Source organism: Sciurus vulgaris (assembly GCF_902686455.1).
Source record: "Sciurus vulgaris genome assembly, chromosome: 7".
NCBI classification, from domain to species: Eukaryota; Metazoa; Chordata; class Mammalia; order Rodentia; family Sciuridae; genus Sciurus; species Sciurus vulgaris.
In genome coordinates this window covers 48,694,967-48,715,224 of record NC_136467.1, presented here as the reverse complement: position 1 = coordinate 48,715,224, position 20,258 = coordinate 48,694,967, and the positions used below count along the sequence as shown (strand labels likewise).

General features: G+C 38.6%; 1 protein-coding gene across 3 annotated transcripts in view; it reads left to right on the top strand.

The window, feature by feature from the left end:
* The first annotated feature begins 1,990 nt into the window (after positions 1-1,990).
* Positions 1,991-20,258, top strand: part of DSE (dermatan sulfate epimerase) — a 76,272-nt gene continuing 58,004 nt past the window's right edge. Inside the window, exon 1 of one of the 3 annotated variants that reach the window (XM_079146278.1) lies at positions 1,991-2,118. In XM_079146278.1, the coding sequence (XP_079002404.1) occupies positions 2,103-2,118 (16 nt within the window). In that variant the 5' untranslated portion in view covers positions 1,991-2,102. Of the gene's footprint in view, positions 2,119-5,675; positions 6,268-20,258 lie in introns of those variants that run through there. The other 2 variants (XM_079146275.1, XM_079146276.1) reach the window with 2 other exon arrangements.

Genomic DNA, 20,258 nt, shown 5'->3' with positions numbered 1-20,258 from the left:
TATTTTAGCATTAAAAAATGGTAGCATTATCCAAATGATCATGATAAATGAAAATGCTCAAAAATGGTACTATTTAAAAAATTATAAAATTTAAAGAAAACATAGAAGAATCTGTGTATTATTTGGAGTTAAGTGAGAAAAGGATTTGGAAACATATCACTGGACTACTATACTCAAATTTAACATTAGCAAATTGTTGATTATTCCTCATCTAAAACATAGTATAAATACAAAAACAGCTTAAATTTCTTCGCTTACCACAATTAATCTTATCAGCAGAAGTCTGGATGGCCTCAATATAAATATTTTATCAGAATTCCTTATGTCTAATACTCAGGCATTTAAAGTGTGAAATGAAACATTAACTGCAATGTGAAATCAACTTCATCATATAAGCCAATATCAAAATCAAGTACTATTTTCCAAATTGCATAGCAAATAAAAATCATTTAGAAAGAAATACATTAGTGAATAAAGCCAATTTTCATAACATTTTATATAATTATTACACCAGAACAAATGATGCAAATAAAAATATTTTAATCAATACTTCATTTAATGTGAGTGCTTGTTTAGTAACAGTCCTATAGAATGTTTGTTCCCAAACTTTCTGTATGTTAGAATTACAGTGATTCAAAAACCTTGGGAATTATTATTTGAGCACCAGAAGTTCTAAATGTTCTTTAAGGTTCTTATGTACAGCAAGGCTTGGGGACCACTGCTATGTGTAACATTGGTTCTAACTAATCACACATTAGAAAGAACCATCTGGTACATTTAAAAGCAGGATGCCTAAGCTGCACATTGGAAGGATTTAAGTCAGAATTTTTGAGGGTGAGACCAGGCATTGATGTTTTAGGTATTTGCAGGTGATACTATTGTACAGCCAGGGGTTTGGATATCTGTTACAGAATAGTGCCAGGGCCATTCCCTATCTCCTCTTGAATCTTACAATACAAAATCCCATAAGGCTCGACTTACCAGCTAGTGCAAAACTGGTGTAATATCAACTACTTTTAACAGGGTTGTGAGGGGTGGTGTGTAATTCACCTTAATTGGTTCTGATGAGGCAAAATATTATCATATTTATCATATTTATCAAGCCAGAGTCCATCTATCTATCAAACACCCGCCCCCACAAACAAACAAAACTATACACTTTCCAGTACACATATGACTGATTATAAGCTGTGATAATAAACAACTGTTTATTGAGTTCTCACTCCTTCCCAGGCAGGTGCTTCATATGCAATGTTTTATTTACTCCTTACAGAAACTGAGATGAGAAATATTAGACTTTTACTGACGAGGAAAGTGGAACTAAAAAATGTTAAATGACTTGTCTGCCTGAAGCCATACAGTAAGTGACATGACAGTCTACATTTGAGCCCACTTTTGTTCAACCTCAAAATCCAAACTCTTGGTTGATGAACACAATAAATTCTCCGTGATTGCATCTAGACTGGGACACAGCCATAATCTAAAACTGCGTTCTAATTTAATAAATGTACACTGTGCTAAGAAATAGGACGAAGAGATTTTGAAAGGAAGAAGTCTCTAGCAAGAAGAAGCATATACGTTAGGAAAGGAGATAAAAGGAAAACAAACAACACTCTAAAAGAAAACTCTCCAGGGACAGGAGGACCGGCATCCTGAAAAGCAAGTTTAGTTCCTTGCAATTATGTTGCTTTTGAAGTCACTGTGTGCTTAAGTTATTGATGAATAGATTTACTCTGGCCTTATGTATTCAGTTTTCCTAGAAAAATATTTAGTAAATTTAAAACTTCAATAGGGGTATATACTATTGCAAGTATATGTAAGGTGGCTTAGTAGAAAGAGGCTGGACTTAATATCAGCAAACTAAATCATTTATAGTCTGAGCTATTTATGTTTTGGGAAATCCCCTTCAACTTTCTGAGCCTGTTCCCTCATCTGTCAGATGGCATAAGGCCCACATCAGTGTCTGTGAGGATAAAATAAGACACATGTGGATGTTCTTGCTGTACTCAATCATTTGTTAGAAGACTGTGAGGCCAGGAAATATGTACCTGAAGGAGAACTGTATGTAAAATTGTGGCCCAGGTTGGAGGTGGAGTTCAGTTATGATTAGCAAGGTAGGTAAGTGTTCATTTTGTTTTAATGATGAAAATTATGGTTAAGGAACTTGAGTCATCTGGGATGGGGCCACAGCAGCAGAACAGGTTGAGTAGTGGAAAAGAGCAGGCCAGGGGTGGAAAAACCAGGGAGGAAAGCCTTCGTGGGGAAGTCTGGAGAAGTCTCAGTGGATGTCTGGTCAGAACTGAATGTTCAGAAATGGAAGGGGAAGCTCAAGGAGATTGTCAATGAGTAAGTAAGTACAAGCAGAGGGCAAAATGGCTTGAATATGCCAAAATAATCATCCCTCTTTAGTGTTCCAAGGATGAGAAAATCTATAGGTGGAGGGTAAGGCAGTTTCACAAAGAGAATAAATTTGACCAGAGGGGAAAAAGTATTTTAAGAATTTAAGGATTCATACAATCATGGGTCATGACTAGTTAAAAACTATATGGCAGATTTTAGTTTAATTGAGTGAATTAAACTCAGTAAAAGAACAGAAACCATCTAAATGTAACAACCCTGTAATATTGGTGTCCTTTAGCTAGAACCGAGAATAAACCAATGACAACAAAAAATACTTTTTTTTTTTGGTACCAGGAATTGAACTCAGGGGTGCTTAACCACTCAGCCACATCCCCAGTTCTTTCTAATTTTTTTTTGAGACAGCGTTTCCTCTAAGTTGCTTCAGGTCTCGCTAAGTTGCTGAGGTGGCTTTGAACTAGCCATCTTCTTGCCTCAGCCTCCTAAATTGCTGGGATTATAGGCCTGTGCCTCTGCACTTGTTCAAAAAATACATTTTGAAAAATTTGGTCCATGAAGAACATGAAAGGGATGCTTCTGCTTTATGTAGATGACCTCAAAACAGAAAGAATTCCCTTTTACTTTTCTATCATAAACAACAACATTGAACTGAAAGGGTAAAATAAATTTCCTAAGAATTAACTGGAGACTAAGAGAGATGAATAAGTTGTAAGAAAACATCTTAGGTCTCTAAAGCTTAACTTTCCTTACCCAGGAAGTTTACATCTCAGCAAGGAGAGTTAACAATAAGGACTTGCAGCTAGAATGGAAGGAGCAATTTAGTAGAAGTTAACAAGCATTCATTAAGTAGTCATTTCCTTTTTTGACAATGTCGCTATACCAGTAGAGCAAAGACATCTAACAAAGTGCATCTGCTATTTTTTTGCAGTTGCATCTGGGAGAAAGGGCTCACTTTTTCCTCATCTTTCAACTGGGGTGAGGGTGAGGGTCCCCTTTCCTAATTCCTATAAAGATGCCATATACCTATGCATACTATCTTGCTGCCCAGGGGCAGGGAAGAAAATATGCCTAGGGAGCATGGGTCCTCAGTTGATAAGAATATGCCACAGCATGGGCAACCTGTGTCAGTTGGCAGTAGAGGTACCTGATCACGAGAATTTAACTGAATACAGACTGGATTTCCAGAGCATGTAAAACTGGGAGGTAGAATTTCTCAGTTATGCCCGTAGTACGAACATATCAACAAGCTAAAGAAGAGGCCAAATTTAACACAATAAAATGCACTAGAAGCACACGTAAGTGTTGGACACAAACTACAATGGCTATTGGTTGGAGACACGTGTTGTAGCAGCAATTCTGAATAACAGTTTACCAATTTAGGGCTTTAGCAGATTGGAATATAAGAATCAATGGGGGTAATATAATTAGAAGGAAAATACAGTAATTAGAACGAAGCATTTAACATCATTCTACTCTATCATTTGGATGAAAGCCTTAATTCAGTTCTTGGGATCAGGTTTTGAGAGGATCCTGGCAAAGTCTAAAGGATGAAGAAATGTTGATGGAGATGGGTATATACCCAGGCAAACTGAAGCATTATCCTTTACAACCAAGGCTAGATGCATCCTGTAGACTCAGAAGGCAGAATTACAGATTTATGGAGACATACTGTAATGGGTGCTCTTTGCAAAAGTGGATGTCACACGGAGGTAGATTTCCAAGTCAAGCAATGGTAAATGACATAGGTTCTGCCTCCTTTCAAGAATTCTCAATACTGGTTGTGCGTTATAATCAAGTGGGAAGAGATTTTAAAATGTTGATCCCGCTGGTGCCTAGACCCCCTCCCTAGAGATCCTGATTTATTGGTGTAATAAACAGAATTTATAATAGTTGATGATTCTAAGGTATTAGGTTGGAGAATAACTGACTAGAAGGCTACTTGTTGGAGTGAGTGTGGTAGTACATGCCTGTAATCTCAGCTACTCAGGAGGCTGAGACTGGAGGGTCTCAAGTTTGAGTCCAGCCTGGGGAAAATAGCAAGACCCTGCCTCAAAACAAATAAACAAACAAACAAAAAAATCATTTGTTGGGAAGTTAAATAAATTAAAACAAATGTTTTCTCTAAGGTCTCTTCCAAATTTGAAAAGATAAGTGGAAATTAACAAATGGATTACAACTACTAGGCATTTACACAATTTATCCTAATAATTAGTAGATGTAAATGTCAGCGCTGTGCGTGACATAAGGTAACTAACTCTCAATAAATATTAGCCATTTTAAATGCATTCCCTCTGTAACTGTTGAGTGGAGGTATTATCTCTCTACACAACGGAAACTAAGACTGAATTTAACTTAGTTTTCCACAGTTCACTGTAAATTGCAAAGTAAGGATTTAAATCATATTAAGATAAGTTCTGAATTCCAGAGTCCCTTCTCTCCTCCACAGGCCATCTCTAACACTTAAGAAAATGTATGCAAATCAGTGGTTTACCTGAGTGAACATTTAACAACTTTAACAATACCATTTCCTCCAGACCTGCTTGTGAGGAAACTTTTAAATGCAATTTCTGAAAAAAGAGAAGCATAAAAGTAGACATCCACTATTTTTCTAAAAATGCAGCTGGACAGAAGCTCCTTTAGGTTTTGGGAACCTCTAAGGCCAGGGGGAATGGAAGCAGGTGGCCCTTCAGAACTCAAAACAAAGCTCTTGAAAGCAAACACTGAGAAAAGTACTTCTCCCAGTAAAGCACCTTCCATTGTAATGAATGGGTAAGTAGCCTACACATCTATCACTTCTGTACAGTTGAGCTTTGGTAGGTTAATTACTGCTCATTCTTAGGGGAAATTGGCCCCAGGTGATGTCCCTGGTCAGATCTAACAACTCCCTGGCTCTGGTTGGACTGGGTTGTTTGTCTGCTTTTAACAAAACTTGAGGAAACTTTTCTCCAAAAGGCTGTAACTAGTAAGGTGGCAAATGCTCCACCTGCCCCTCTACACACACACACACACGAGATAAGATGTTAAGATAAATGAAATTTCCTCTTGTGAGTTGCAAACATCAAATGCTCTGCTCCCAACCCTTTATCTCTTATGATTAAAATCTGTTCAGTTTGCAGGGCTCAGTGCTTCCGGATTTAGTGTATTTTGTTGGTACAGTCAAGGCGAGAACTGCTTCTGATTGATTTCCCTCTCTTCTGTCTGGGAGTAAAATCGGGTGCGGGAGAAAGGAGGGAGTCGCTATTTTGGAAGCGACAGAAGTAGCAGGCATCAGCTCTAGTGGAATTCTTTGCGTTCTCCGGGCTATGCTCTGAGGGCTTCAGGGAACATCAGCTCTTCCTCTCGGGCCTCCAAAAGTTATCTTTCCTTTCGGTGAGATCCCAGAGTTGAACCTGAAGCCTATGCGTTCTAAGAAACTTGCTAGAGCAAGTTAGAGTCAAAGAGGCCTGGCAGGGCAGGGGTGCATGAGTCCGGCCGGTGGAGGGGAAGGCCGAGCGCAGCTCTGGGCAGCGAGTCCCGGGAGAAGAGGAGAGCGCGGAGAGGGCCGGAGGTCGGGGTTCGGCCAGGGGAGGGGTCCCAGTTTCCCCTTCCCCATCCTCGCCTCCCCCGGCTCTGCTGACGTTGCGGTTTCCTCCTCCCTCCAGAGGAGCCTCAGCGCCCGCCGCGTACCGCCCTCCGCCCCTTTCGCCCACACCCCACCCGCCGGCTCTGGCCCGGCTCGCGTAGCGCCGCCCGAGGCTGCAGCGGCGCGTCCCGGGGCGCGGCGCCCACCGGCACCCATGGCGCGGCGGTCGCGCTGAGGGTTCGGCTCCTAGCGGGCCGGGGGCCCGGACGCCCTGGAGTGACCCGGGCGGGAAGGAGCTCGAGGCTGAGGGGGTGACGCCGGAGAGGACAGAGCCTCGGCAAGGAGCGGTAGGCGGAGGGGCGCGCGCGGGGCGGCCGGGGCGCGTGGCGGGCACCGCTCTGGGTCCCGCGCCACACAACCTTCTTCCAGAGTCTCTGGCGGGTCGCCCGCGAGACTGGCTGGGAGCCTCCAGGAAGCTCAGAGCCACGTCCCTGCTGGGCGCCGTGCGCCGCGGGCTGCGCGCCGGGGCCCGGCTGGGCTGGACTCCCTAAGGGCGGCCGAGGCGTGAAACCCGAGGCGTGGGCTTCCCCAGCCGCGGAGCTGCCTTGAAGGCAGCTGTTAGCCCCTTCCACTCCTTGAATGGCCGGCACCGAGTCTGGCGCCCCGTAGGAACCCGGGATCGCTTTTGGTGGTGCATCGGGGCTTGCTGCCCAGCTGCGATTTCCAGGACGGCCCAGGGGGCTTCGGCTTCCCTCTGCCGGGTTGGATGGCACAGACTCCTGTACTCCTTTCCCTCCGTACCGCGCCAGCCCGGGGTGGTGGTGGTCGCGTAAGCCCTTCCTGGCGCTGGCATTTCGACTTTGTGGCTGTGGAAGTGGAAGGAGCACGTCGCGAGCCTCTCCCAGATGCTGGATTCCAGCGCTCCTTGGCTCCAGCGACAATCGGAGAGACTGTTGGTAAACCTCACCGCCGAGGCGGCCCAGGCAGGGGGTTGACTCACTGACTGGGAAGCGTTGTAAGCGATGCCACATGGGCTCAGGATCTATCGCCCTGGAATCTGAGCTGTTTGTGACCTGAGAACTTTTTCGTTTTCATTCCTCATTTAAGGCAGCAGCCTCCTGTTAGGCCGGCTGGCATTAAGATTAAAACCCAGTCCATTGCTCCAGAAGTATGAGGTGAACCTCATTTACCTGGAATTCTTTAGGTCAGGAAATATGACACGTTAAGTTTTTAGGGATCTTTAAGAAGTAAAGTTCTTTTAAAACTTTTTCACTCCTCATGACTTAGTTTATATTACATTAAATTTGAAAATGGACTCTCACTTATAAATATTTTCATTATTTTTTGCATTATAGAAGTTAACCTTTCAAGAATTCCCTTTTTATTTCTCAATAAATGGACAATCTCCATGAAATGAAATATTGAGGTTAAATATTTTATAGAATATTCAGATCATACTGCTAAATGTGGTCACAAAAATGAAATATGCATGGAAGAAATAAATATAGGATTATTTGAGTATGAGGTTTCTTTTTTCCTTTAAGGTTGCTATACAGACATAAGCCCTTTTGTGAAGTATGTAGGTGAGATCTGTTTTAGAAAAACAGAAGACTGAATTGATGTTTCCATTACCTTGTGACCCTTTCTGTGAGTTTAGGGAAAATGAAAGAGAGTGCTGGTAAATAAAGGGACCTACAGAGGCACCTGGTGAGAAACAGCTCTAGCTTTCTTGGAACTGCAAATGTAGAAAAAACATATAAGCAGCCTCTCAGAATTTGAGTGTGGGAAGAATTATTTTTCATTAACAGGTATATGATGTCAGTATCAGTTTCATCAAGTTTTAGTTAAATAGTATCAGTGGACTATAAATCACATTCTAACATTCAGATTTGAAAATTATAGTACAGTCACCCAGTAAAAGGGTACTCTTGAAAAAACAAACAAACAAAAACAACCAAAAAAACAAGAACTTAGATAAGAGAGAAATATGCAGCAAAATACAATGTGGGCCTTTGCATGGTGGGGTAGGTCCCTTTCCTGGTCCTGCTGGGTAGACACTATTTTAAGTTCCTTTTCTGAGGTTGCGGCCTAGTGGAGGGAAAACACTTGGTAAGAAAAATCAGCTACATTGGTCAGGTGAGGTCAGAACCATCTTAGTGACTAATGTTTGTGTGTGCATGTACTTCAGTATTTGTGAAAAGTAGTGCAACAAGTAAGCTAGAACCTTGGATTTTAATGAGATGGTATGTCTAGTCCAATAGCTGGCAGTACTGCTCTGGGCGAGCCTGGTAGTCATCCTGAGATGAAATTCTTAAATTCACCGATGTTTCCCAGTGCCTCATTTAAAAAAATCTTGTTTTAATAACTGAGAAAGTATTTTATGATTATAGATGAAAATGCATTCTGCAATTAACAAAATATTGCTTTATACATTTCTCGTTGTTATTTGTGATAGGCTACTTTATTGTTTATTGCTCCTTTCCTCCCATCACTGTGTTGCATGAAAAAAATTACACAATTCTCAATCAGTGTTATGATTTCAATAAAAGACTGGAGAGGAAAAAAGGAAGGTAAAACATTTAAACTGAGGTTTTAATAAATGGGTAATCTTTGTTTTCAGAAGGACTAAATAAATTAGCAAAGAAGGTATTTTTGCAGTTGAGGCATATATTAAATATTACTTAGACACTAGGATGTTTATAAAGTACAGTGAATATTCTTATTTTTTTATCACATCCACAGCCCCCTAAATTAAATACGAAAATACTATTATTGTTGTGGGATGTGTTTATGGCAGGCCTTGGAGGAGAACCAGAAGCTATAGTACAGGGAACTTCATCATAGTGGACACATGATTCCCTTTACTGAGAGGGGCTGATCTTTGTTATTTTGAAGGAGCAGGTAAGGTACCTGAGGAGCTTCCAGGAGCAGCAACCCTACTGAAAGGATGTCCAAGTAAAGGACAGTTTTTTTTTTTTTTTCCCCCAACAGTTCTTATTACTATATTAAACGCCTTAAAGTTTCCTCATTTTGGAATCACATTACTTCCCCTATAGTGATTTATAGAATAAAACTCTGGAGACCAGCAAATGTTTGGATGGTACTACAAAATTCTACAGATCTGGAATTGGTGCCCAAAGAGGGAACGAGACAAGTGCTAAGCTTAGAGTTCAGAAAAGGGAAGCTATTTTCCTGTGACATTCATACTGTGAATTAGTGAGAAAATGGGAAGTAGAGATTAGAATCCCAGATTCCTGAGCTACTGGTGCATGTTTCTATTTGGTGATAGCAGTAATGAGAAATGAAGTTTCAAAAAGTCTTTTCAACTTTACTGCTGAATTCTAACTGGAAATTCCCCTTTAAATATAAGACTTTATATTAAGTGGATAATATTTTTGATTGAAATAATTATTCTTTAACACAAAATTTTCTATGTATATAATAATAAATAAATGTAATCCCAAATTCTGATCTTCTAACTTTAGTGTTTCACAATTTCTCGTTATCTACAGAGGAGTGGTTTGGGTAGCTCATGGTGAAGCATTTCAAAAAATAATTAAAGTAGAAGAGAAATAGAAAGTATTGTGAATGGCATAAAGAAGGACTCTTAGTATTAATAAACTCACACCCATAAGCCCATGTGCATTTAGACAGTCAAAGGAAAGGAAAAGTTCCTGATAGATCATACAAAATACTTATGTACACAAATACTTAATTGCATTTTCAAACTGATTAATATTTCCCCCTCCCCTCACCAAAGAATGCTAATATTGTTATATTTTAGCCTAGTGGAAATGGAGGGTGATGTAGAGCAGGTGTCTTACCTTCATTTTGGTAGTGTGGAAATGGAAATACTGAAGGTAAGAGTCTTGCCTATCATTTTACAAGTAATTATAGCATACCTTAAACATGAAATTAACATAAATTGCACATTTAATGCTACTTTTCTCTGTTGTGACTCCAAATTCATATTATTAAAGACTTTTAGATTTCATTTTCTTATACAGCTACTTTATTATTCCCTTGTGGCCCATGAACTGTCAGTCTCCTAGAATGGTTATGTGCTTCCCAGGCTTCTGTAACTGACTTTCTACAACCCCCTGTTCTTTCACTCTTCTGTATCTCTTGTGTCTTGTAAGGATTCCATGTTGAGGCCTCTTCTAAATTCCTGCAGAGCCCTGAGCTCATCTCTCCATTCTCATTAGTTGGCTTCTGTCTTTTACTGTCCTTGCTTTACCAATAGTGTTGCCATATGGAGGCAAGCTGCAGCCTGTTGAGGGTGTGGATTCCAGATCCTCTTTCACATGCTCAGAAGAGTATATACCTGCTGGAGGAGCAGTGTTCAGAAAGCCTGTTAGAGATCACGGACAAGGAAGGGAGTGATTTTAATTTGGAAAGAAAAGACTGTTAGACTGTTTATTTCTTGAAAGGAATAGTTTGTCTAGTTCTTAATTCAGAATACACTATGAATTTTAATGTGTTTTTATAATAATCACTGAGTTTCATTCTATTTGTTTTAACTTCCTTGGAATGTTCTGTAAATGTCATCTTGGTGAGAGTTGTCATCAAATGTTAGAAATTCTGAAAGAACAGTAATATGTAGAAGCTGTAGACAATATTGATAATAAGCATGATTTTCTTTGGCATTTTATATTTGGGAATATCTATAAAACTATTTTATAACTAAGTTTATAAAAACTTAACAAAAGACATATTCAATTAGATTTTAATGACACATATGTGACATATTAATTGTGGGTTATTTGTATCTATCTGCTTTGTGCTAGATAGAGTCAGAGTTTATCACTAAATGAATGTGTCTGCATGTTAAAAAAAACAGAAAAATTAAAAACTTTTTTGGGGTATTTGTAGAATTAATAGTACCTCTCTTCTCCCCAATTAGTGTGGAAGACAGTAAGTAGGCAATCATATTAAAATCCTTAGTGTGTGTTTAAATTAGCATTCCTACTCTTTTAGTAGAAGTTTAATAGGTCCACATTCAAATTAAAAAGTTGTCTTTAAATCTTTCCATTTAAAATACTCATTGCATATCTATACCTATCCATACCTATCTGTCTATATTTATTTATATACCATAGAGGTGGAAAGTTGTGTTTGTTGATTAAATCCAGTGTTTGCATTTTTTTTTTTTTTCATGTACAACAAACTTAGCTCCTAAGGAATGGGCATTTAATGCATGCAGAAGTTACACCACAACAAAGTTGAATCAGCATTTCATAACTCTTAAAAGGAAATTTATAAAGGAAATGGGCTCAGTAAGCTTGTGGGTCTATAATATTTTTATTGATGAAATATGCAGGCAGTATACTGGCTTTACTGTTGCTGTCAAATGGCTATTGCAAGGAAAAATGAGGATATTTGTTAGCAATTCCTGAAGTAGGAGGTAACAGTGTTTTTTATACAAATTTTGGTGCAAAATGAAATAATCTGCAGATTATGTCATTAATCCAATATTGATTACTCCTGTGAGGAATAACTGACTAGAAATTGACTATTGTTTACAGAGTACTCTTAGTTTGGAGTATCAAAAGGATTACTGCATCTCTAAAGTTTCAGCCAGAAAATTGCATCAAAGACAAGAAATTCAAGAGCTTCAAGAAATTCAAGAATTGCATCAAGACCACTAAGTAGTTTAAAAATATTTCAGGCCAAGGTGCACTCAATACTCAACACACAGCAGAGTGGTGGTAAAGACCAAGATGCCTGGCTGCTCGAAAGCACAGCTTACCTTTCTAGACAGTGCCAACTGTAAGCTTTCATTCCTGAAGCTGTGCTATTTGGATATATCTGAGGATAGACTATGAGCAATGGATTTCCAGAATTCCACAAATTCTGGGGTAAACTTTTTCTTGTGGCCTTTGCAGTTTAATGACTTAATTCTGGGAGGTATGAATGGGGCCAGGCTCTCCAGCCCCATGGACAGGCAGACAGGGACCAGCTGGATTTTTGAATCACCTGCAGTGTTTACACTTCTCTCAAGGGGGGATTGGGCCTGGCAGGAAGGAAAAAGTAGACTGAAAGAGAATGTTGAACAGCTGTTTTCCATCTTCCCTGAAGAAAAAGAAGGGGGAAATTGACTTATAGCAAGCATCAAGAGGGATTTATACTAAATACAAGGAAGTTTTTCTGAATGTTTTTATCCTTTAGGATGGGTTTCTGAAAGGAGGCTTTTGAGTTCTCTGGAAAAGTTTAAATGAGGTTATCTTGAAAGGATGTTAGATTTTGCTTTCTGAGACTGCTTCAGCTCATCTGAACTTGAAAATCTTAAAAATAAAAAATGATCTAATTATGTGAAAATAGAAGGCATGATGAGTTTTGCTGTTTTAAGTTAAAGTTGCTTTTGCAATTTCTACTCACCATTTTTATTAGAACAAAATATTTACTAACTTATCAATCATTTAAGATTCCTTCAGCCTTCATTTTGTAAACATTTCAAAACTCAAATGCTGAATTTGTTTTCTCCCTTAAAGACAACTTTCCCCCCTACATTTTTTACAAAAAATAAGGAAATATTTAATTGACAGATTGGTTTGATATTCATGTACATTGTGCAATGACTAACACAGTCAGATTAATTACTACCTATACTGTACTTTAGATCCCTATCCACGTTTCTCTCTTATTCCAGAAAATCTTAAGAAAACAGTCTTGGCACCAGACTATGGTATTCTGTTTGGACTTTCATTTACCTTTTACCTTTCTCTGCTCCCTTTCTGTGGTAGACCTAGACAGGTTGCATAGGGAAAGAGTCTTTGGTCATAGGAACAAAGGTCTTCATTAATCATGTGGTCAAAATATGGTGGTTGTCCATGTGAGAAAGACTCATAGAAAACTTGTCTCACCAAGCTTGTTGTAGCAGTGTTATGGCTAAAACTAATAATGATATCTTAAGAAATTGAATGTAAACTTTGTTTCATTGTGTTTAAAAGACAGACTCTCCAAGAGAATTGATCGTATGGTTTAGGGAGTGAGTCTGTTTGTTTGTTTTCCTCTCAGTATTGAAGTCAAGCAGTATTGTATTTGAGATGTAATTTTATTGAAAGCAGGTTCATTTTGGTGCAGCAGAGAGTGTTGACAATGCATTCTCAGTTCATATTGGGTCAGGGGGCTTAGAGGATGCCAAAAATGGAGCTTAGCCAAGTCAGTTCTTAGGCAGTTGGTATTAAGTGTTTTCATCTTACTTAGATAGCCAGTAGTTTTAAAGCTATTTTAAAAATAAATTTGTTATTTTATTTTTTTCTGTTTTTGCAGTCCTGGAGATTGAACCCAGGGCCTTACACATGCTAGACAGTGAGGTGCATCCCCAGCCCCTAAAGCAACTTGACATGCTTTATACATTTGCCCTTCTCAAAAGAAGCTAATGCTTGGAAGCACTGAAAACCTGCAAAGTTCTCTTAGTGTCTTTTGCTGGCTACTTTACTTTTGAGGTTATTTCTTGTTCTCTTCCTCCTCTGTCTTTACCTGAAGCCTCCCACAGTTAGAGACTCTTGATTCCAGTGAGAAATTCAGGAGGAATAGGAACCAAATAAGAATTGATCTCTTGCTTTTATACAACATTGCAGTTTATCCTTCATAAGCACTAGTGTAAAATTTTAAAATCTGTCTTTTTTCCCCTAAAAAAGCTAGTATTGAGGTCATCCTATTATCTGTCTGTACTATGTTAGTGTCCTAAATTTTCTTCATTAAATTTTTTTGACTTAATGTGACTTGCATAGAATTCTTTTTTTTTTTTTTAAGAATCATTCTTTATGAAAATTAACATGATAATTGTCTGCTATGGAAACTTTAATAGCACAATTTCATCTCAACTTGCTAAATTTCATCTTGCAAATTTGGTATTATTGAGCCACTTCCAATATTTCTGGAAGTGGGCAAGGTATGCATGGCAGTATTTATACTGTTAAATTCTCCAAAAATGATAAACCCCATACCTAAGGAAGTTGAGTTGAGCTAACAGTGTTAGAGTGGTTATATTACAGATTTTTTTTGTGTATACTTATACCTTTTTTCTTGTTATTGAAGCCACTGACTTTTTGGCTCAGAGATTGCAGGTTTTAAAAAAGATAAATACGTTTCTCCCAAGTGAATGAATGCTTTGATGTATAACTTTTTCCAATGTACTTTTGAACTTGGAGAGTCAGATGAAAGAACATTATACTTCAACGATAGGAATACTGAAAGGATTTAGTCATTCAGCAGGTATTTGCTAGGTACTTTTTTGTTTGAGGGCAAGTCTGGGTGGCAGGAACTGAGGGGGTATACAAAATAAATATGACATGGTTTTCAACTTGAGCTATAAAATCTTGTTGGAAAAGAATAACCAAGTATGAAACTTTATGAGAACGATTAAGCACTGAATGGAGACAAAAGCATGCAGTGAGATTGCAGGAAGGAAGAGATCTGAGAGGCTTACAGGGCAGAGAAGGCTCAATTATGGAAGGGGGGTGAATTGGAACTCAAAGGATTTTATGTAAAAAAAAAAAAAAAAAAGCTTCCTCCAAGAGGGAGGGAGCATTGTAAGCAGACAGGCCCAGGAGAGAAGGCACAGGAAGAGGAGGAGGAGAAATGAATTGGCTGTCAGATCCAGGAGGACTTCTTGGAAAAATTATGAGAATTCACTCATTCTTTTTATGACATTCTCTTTCCTTTTTATTCTTCCCTTCTTAATATAGTCTCTTGTTTCCCACATGTGTTTTGAAGGCTTGTATTGCGTGTAATGAATAGTGCTTGACTGCTTGACACTAGATGACTTAGACAAAGATGCCTAAGACTCTGACTCCCAGCAGTTTATCCCTGAGGAGGTGACTTCTACCTCAAATCCCTTTTGGATCCAGAGAGGACTGAACTAATAAATGCAAAAAAGGAAGATGACCATATACCTTACAGTAACTCAGTATGCATATAATTATTAATAAATGTGTAGTAGAGACAGTTAAAATTTTACATAATTTTACTGATCCCCTTTTAAGGCCCCTTTTGAGGATACTACCTCCTCAGTACACCCTTTCTCTTTCAACCCAGCCAGAAGTATTATCTCTTTTACAAATTTCTATAGCACTTGGTCATTCTCTTGCAGTCTGACTTCCTTTTATTTTAGCAGTTTGTGTAAATATCTTGATTTTCATCTTGTAAGCATCTTCGTCACTGAATTCTCAAAAAAGAATATTGAGCAATACATAGATGGACTCCCAGTGGAGATGACTTATTTATGAGAAGACTTCATTAAAGAAAGGTGTGTTCTTTGAATAAGAAAAGTAGCCAGTGGGGTGTGAAGCAGATAGAGAGATAGAATCCCATGCAAGAGGTAAACTTTGGAGAAAAATGGGAGTTCTGCTTAAGCAGAAAAGAGAGTTGGTGTATAGAAGAAATGAATGATAAGATTGAAAAGACAGGTCAGAGCTAGATTGGGGAAACTCATGAGTAAGAGAATTGTTCATTCTGCTGAGGGAAACAAGCTCTTGAGTAGGGAAATGATATGATGGTGACTAATTTTGGAGGAATTTTATTGTTTCATAGGAAGTATTGTTCATAATGCCTGGATTTATATATTTTCTCCTCACTTCGTATATGACCTTAGGTAACCTACTTATTTAGTCTATGCTTTAGTTTCCTCTGCTCTGAAAAGGGGATGATATCTATCTATATCTATATCATAGGACCAAGGAGAGGATTAAATGAGCTAATCTATGTGAAATACTTAGTATGTATTCTGGCATTTGGTATATACTGTATGTATTATTTATTGGTGTAGTTATAATAAGAATTACAGTATCTACTTTAGAAAGGAGAAAATTGTAGAGCTAGGACTCTGTGTTAAATTTACTAGAACTACCAAAACGAGGTACCACTAACTGGGTGGCTTAAACAACAGAAATTTATTGTCTCTCAGTGCTTGCGGCTAGAAGTCTAAAATTAAGGCATTGGCAGACTGGTTCCTTCTGAGGATATAAGGGGAAAAAATCTGTTTCATTCCTTTCGGCCAGGGTCTTTTTTTTTTTTTTTTTTTTTTTTTGGTGTGTGTGTGTGTGTGTGTGTGAGAGAGAGAGAGAGAGAGAGAGAGAGAGAGAGAGAGAGAAAGACTGGACACTAAACCCAGGGTGTCTTGCATGTGGCAAGCAAGCATCCTACCACTAGCTCTTTTCCATACATCTGGTGGTTTTTGGCAGTCATTAGCATCCTTAGCTGATAGATGCTTCACCCCCTTTCTGCCTTCATCTTCACATACCATTCTCTGTGTACTTGGCTCTGTCTACAAATTTTTCCTTTTTATTACTAACACCAGTCATGCTGGATGAGGGCCTGCCTTAAACCAGTAAGACCTCATGTTAACCAGTAACATCTGTAATCACCCTGTTTTCAAATAAGGTCACATTTGGAGATATTGAGGATTAGAACTTCAACATATGAATTTTGAAGAGACAAAACTTAACGTATAGTAGATTCCATGTCAGATCTTTCAAATCTACAATACTATGGCCATGGTATGTGAAAAAGATTATAGAAAAGAGGAGTCTGTGGGTTTATTTGATAATACATAAATGCCTATTTATGTATTATTGTCCTGATTCTTCTATTTCTTGTTTTCCTGGCCCTGCACCATTCCCTGGATAGCCACTGTGATGGACATGCCATCGAGGCCTTGGAAGATTAGTGTGCTCTCCATGATTTCCTGAAAGAATCTTCTACCTTTTTTTTTTTCCTTCCAGCATGTCACTCTTTGTGACTTTTATTAAAATTGGGGTTGGAGATAAAGAGATATAGATAAAATTAGAGATGCTGTGCCTGTACTTGATACTTTCAGTACAGTCTTCTCTCTAAATTTGGATGAGATGTCACTGTCTCAATGTATAGGTGATAAAGGAAAAACTGAATGCTTTTGGAAAGAGGCAAAATGCTAAGGGTTTTATTATGGACTCAATCAAAGATGAATAAGCAGGTATGTATGCAGCTGTGCGGTTAGACAGAAAATGATGCCTCTCTAGCTTATGGATTGAGGTAAATGGACAAATATGATAGTGGTTCCTTTAGTCACTGAGGAAGTTGGAAATATCCCCAAGGCAATAGAAATAACTTGGGAAGATTAAAAAGAATATTTAGACAAAGGTCATATGCTGATTCAAGTGATAAAAGTGCCAGGAGAGTCACTCCTGGAGAGTCACTCAGAGAACTAAGATGCCCCAGGGATTGAAGACAATGGCCTGGCCTCCGCTGTGGATTGGGAGAACGTGAATTTGTCTTCCATGGGAGCCCAGCAGGGGATAAGGTGTCACTTCATCAGTTACCTCATAAAATCTGATTAAAAAGGGTCCTGGGTGATATCTGCTCCCCTCCACCCACCTCACTTAACTCAGGAATCATCAGACGCATCCATTTGGGACAGACATGAGAGGAAAATTTGAAAAATTAGGACAAAAGGGAGTTTTCTTCAGCATGGGCAAAAAGGAATTCACCAGCTTTGGTCAAAAGAAGCAGTTGGGGTAATCTAGCCATGGATAGAGATGGAATCCAATGGGTAGGATAAATATGAAAATTGGGGTAGAGAAATAGACAAGAGAGAAGATCAGGAGATGCAAAGAATGGGGTTAACGTCAGCGTACGATGCTGAGTACAGAATGAAATACAGACAGTTCATTCATCAGTGTGAGGCTGCATATACCAAATTAAACATTCATGACCTTGTATGTGCACACAGACAAAAACATTATATATCTGGTTACAATTTAGACTCTGAGTCAGAGTATTTCTTTCATCTTTTTTAAAAAGATCAAAACTCCTTATTGTGTTTTAGATGCTAGTCATAGTGCTAGAAACCTTGCATTTATGATCCCTAATCTCCTTACACTTTGACATATGGATATTTTTATTGCCATTTTATAGATGTGGAACTGAACTGGGATATTTATGCAGGAGCATGAATTTTTGTCCTATGGATCCAACTCGTCAATTCAGAAATTATTCTCTTATTCCACATAGTGTAGCAATCTACTAAAGCATTTCTTTCCCTTAAAATTTGTATTCCTATAGATAGAACTGTAAATGTCATAGCAAAAAAAAAAAAAGTGTAGGTAAAGAAGAAATAACAGAGAGCATCCTCATCATTTGAATTGTCCAGTTCAAAAAGTTTTAAGTGCAGAAAGTCTTTTTTAAACTCACAAATAGTAACATCAATAAAACCTCTATACCAAACCACTAACAATAATAATTATCCTTAGAAATATGTTTAAAAGTGGGAACATGAAGGGAATTACTTTAAATTTGAAATTTTAATTTAAATAACATTCTCAGCACCAAAATAGTCATCCAGCAGAAAGAGAAGCCTGGTGGTCTTGAGGATGGGATGTCTAATCATGTAAGATGGGGTGAATGTTTTGAGGTGACATTTAATAAAAAGTCCCTGATAAGAATCGTGAGAACTATCAGTAGAATGTCAGGAAACGACAAGGGACATTCAGAAAGTGACCTGCCATCATAAGTGCACTAGGCAAGTTGCTGATGACATAGCAAGACTTGGTTGAGGAAATCACCTGTCAGCCTGGAGTGGACTTTTAGTAGGAGCCTGTGCTCAGCGGGGTTGGGAGGGCACTGAACCACAGCCCTCAGTAAACTGTAATAATCACCCTGAGTAACTCTGAAGGTTTAGGTGTTACAGTATACTTTACCTCCAAAGGGCTCATCTGGGTGCATAAAGATTTTTATTGCTTTGTTTCTATGTAATTGTATTCATATTGCTGTATAAACATATGTACAATTATCTCAAGAGTATTTAAAGGTCTACACATTAGTTAAATATATTCATTCAATAAGTATTTTCTGAGTGTTCAGTCAATAAGTAGTGTCTTATAAGTGCAAGGCACGCTTCCAGTTTAGCCAAGCTGGTCTCCTTGCTCTTTCTGTGACACGAGGTGTGGCCTCCTTAGTGTCTGTGCATTTGTCCCTTCCACCTAGAATGCTTACCTCACGTATCTGCGTGGCTTGCACCCTCATTCACATTAAATGTTTGCCCAGCCGTCACTTTCTCAGGCCAACAGCGATCATTTTATTTAAATTATATCCTTGCTCTGACCAACTACCACCCTTCCCCAGCTCTCTTCTGGGTTTTGTCTTCCCAGCACTTGTGACCTACTAATTTACTATATAATTTATTTATTTCCTTGGTTCGTGTATTTTCCTTCTAGAATATAAGCTCTGGGAACGGGTGGGTGAGAGAGAAAGTAAAGAGAGAAAGGGAGAGAGAGAGGGTCGGGGGATGTGAAGGCAGAAGGCAGCGAGGCATGGCCAGGCCACGTAGAGCCTAGAGAGCTATTGTCCACACTTTGGTGTTTACTCCTAAAGATGTAAGGATCTTTTGGAGGGTTTTAAACAGAGCACTCACCGTATAATCTGAATTATGATTGAATAAGATCACTCTATGTTGAGAACAACTTTACAGTAAGGGCAGGGGAACTGGTTTCGAGGCTGTTGCAAGCAAGACGTGGTGTGGCTTAAGCCATTACAGTGGTGGTGGAAATAGATGGATTTTGGGGAAGAGCCAACAAAATTTGCTGATGGTTGGGATAGGGAAAGAAAGGTAGGAAGGGAGAATAAAGGGACTAGAATTTGCGCCTGAATTCCTGGCAGGATTGGTTGCCAGTAACCGAGATGGGAAGTCTGAGAAAGCAGTACTTGCGTCTTTGGGTTGGTTACGTGCATGTATCATTGTTTTAAAAACCGAATCTGTGGTATTCTGAATTTAATTATGATTCATAGGAGGACATTTCCAAAGTACCCAGGGATTTTGAGGCTAAAGAACTATGATATGTGAAACAAAACAAAACAAAAATATAAACAAAACAAATTAAAACAAAACAAAAAACCAAAACAAAACAAATGCAAAAATCCTACACCTATAAAAGTGTTTATGTGAAAAGCAGCAAGAAAAAAAAGGAGTTAAATCTTATCATTGATGAGCATTTGAAGATTTGAAGACTGAAAAAGAATGGAGGAATGCTTGAATATAAGCAAGGACTAAAAAATAGCTTCATATATGATAAGAACATTACTCCACGTACACTTACCCAGTAAACTGAATTTACCTTTTAATCAAATGAACTGAGATGATGGTGTAATGCCAGTAAATTACTTTCCTGTGAATTTCCCTTAAGTCTTTTGCTTAACATCTACATATTTCATTTTCAGACAATTTCTAAAGCTTTAAAAAAAGGTAAAAGACTAATATATTCTGGGGCTGTGGTTGTGGCTCAGTGGTAGAGTGCTTGCCTAGCATGTGTGAAGCACTGGGTTCAATCCTTAGCACCACATTAAAAAAATAATAATAAAA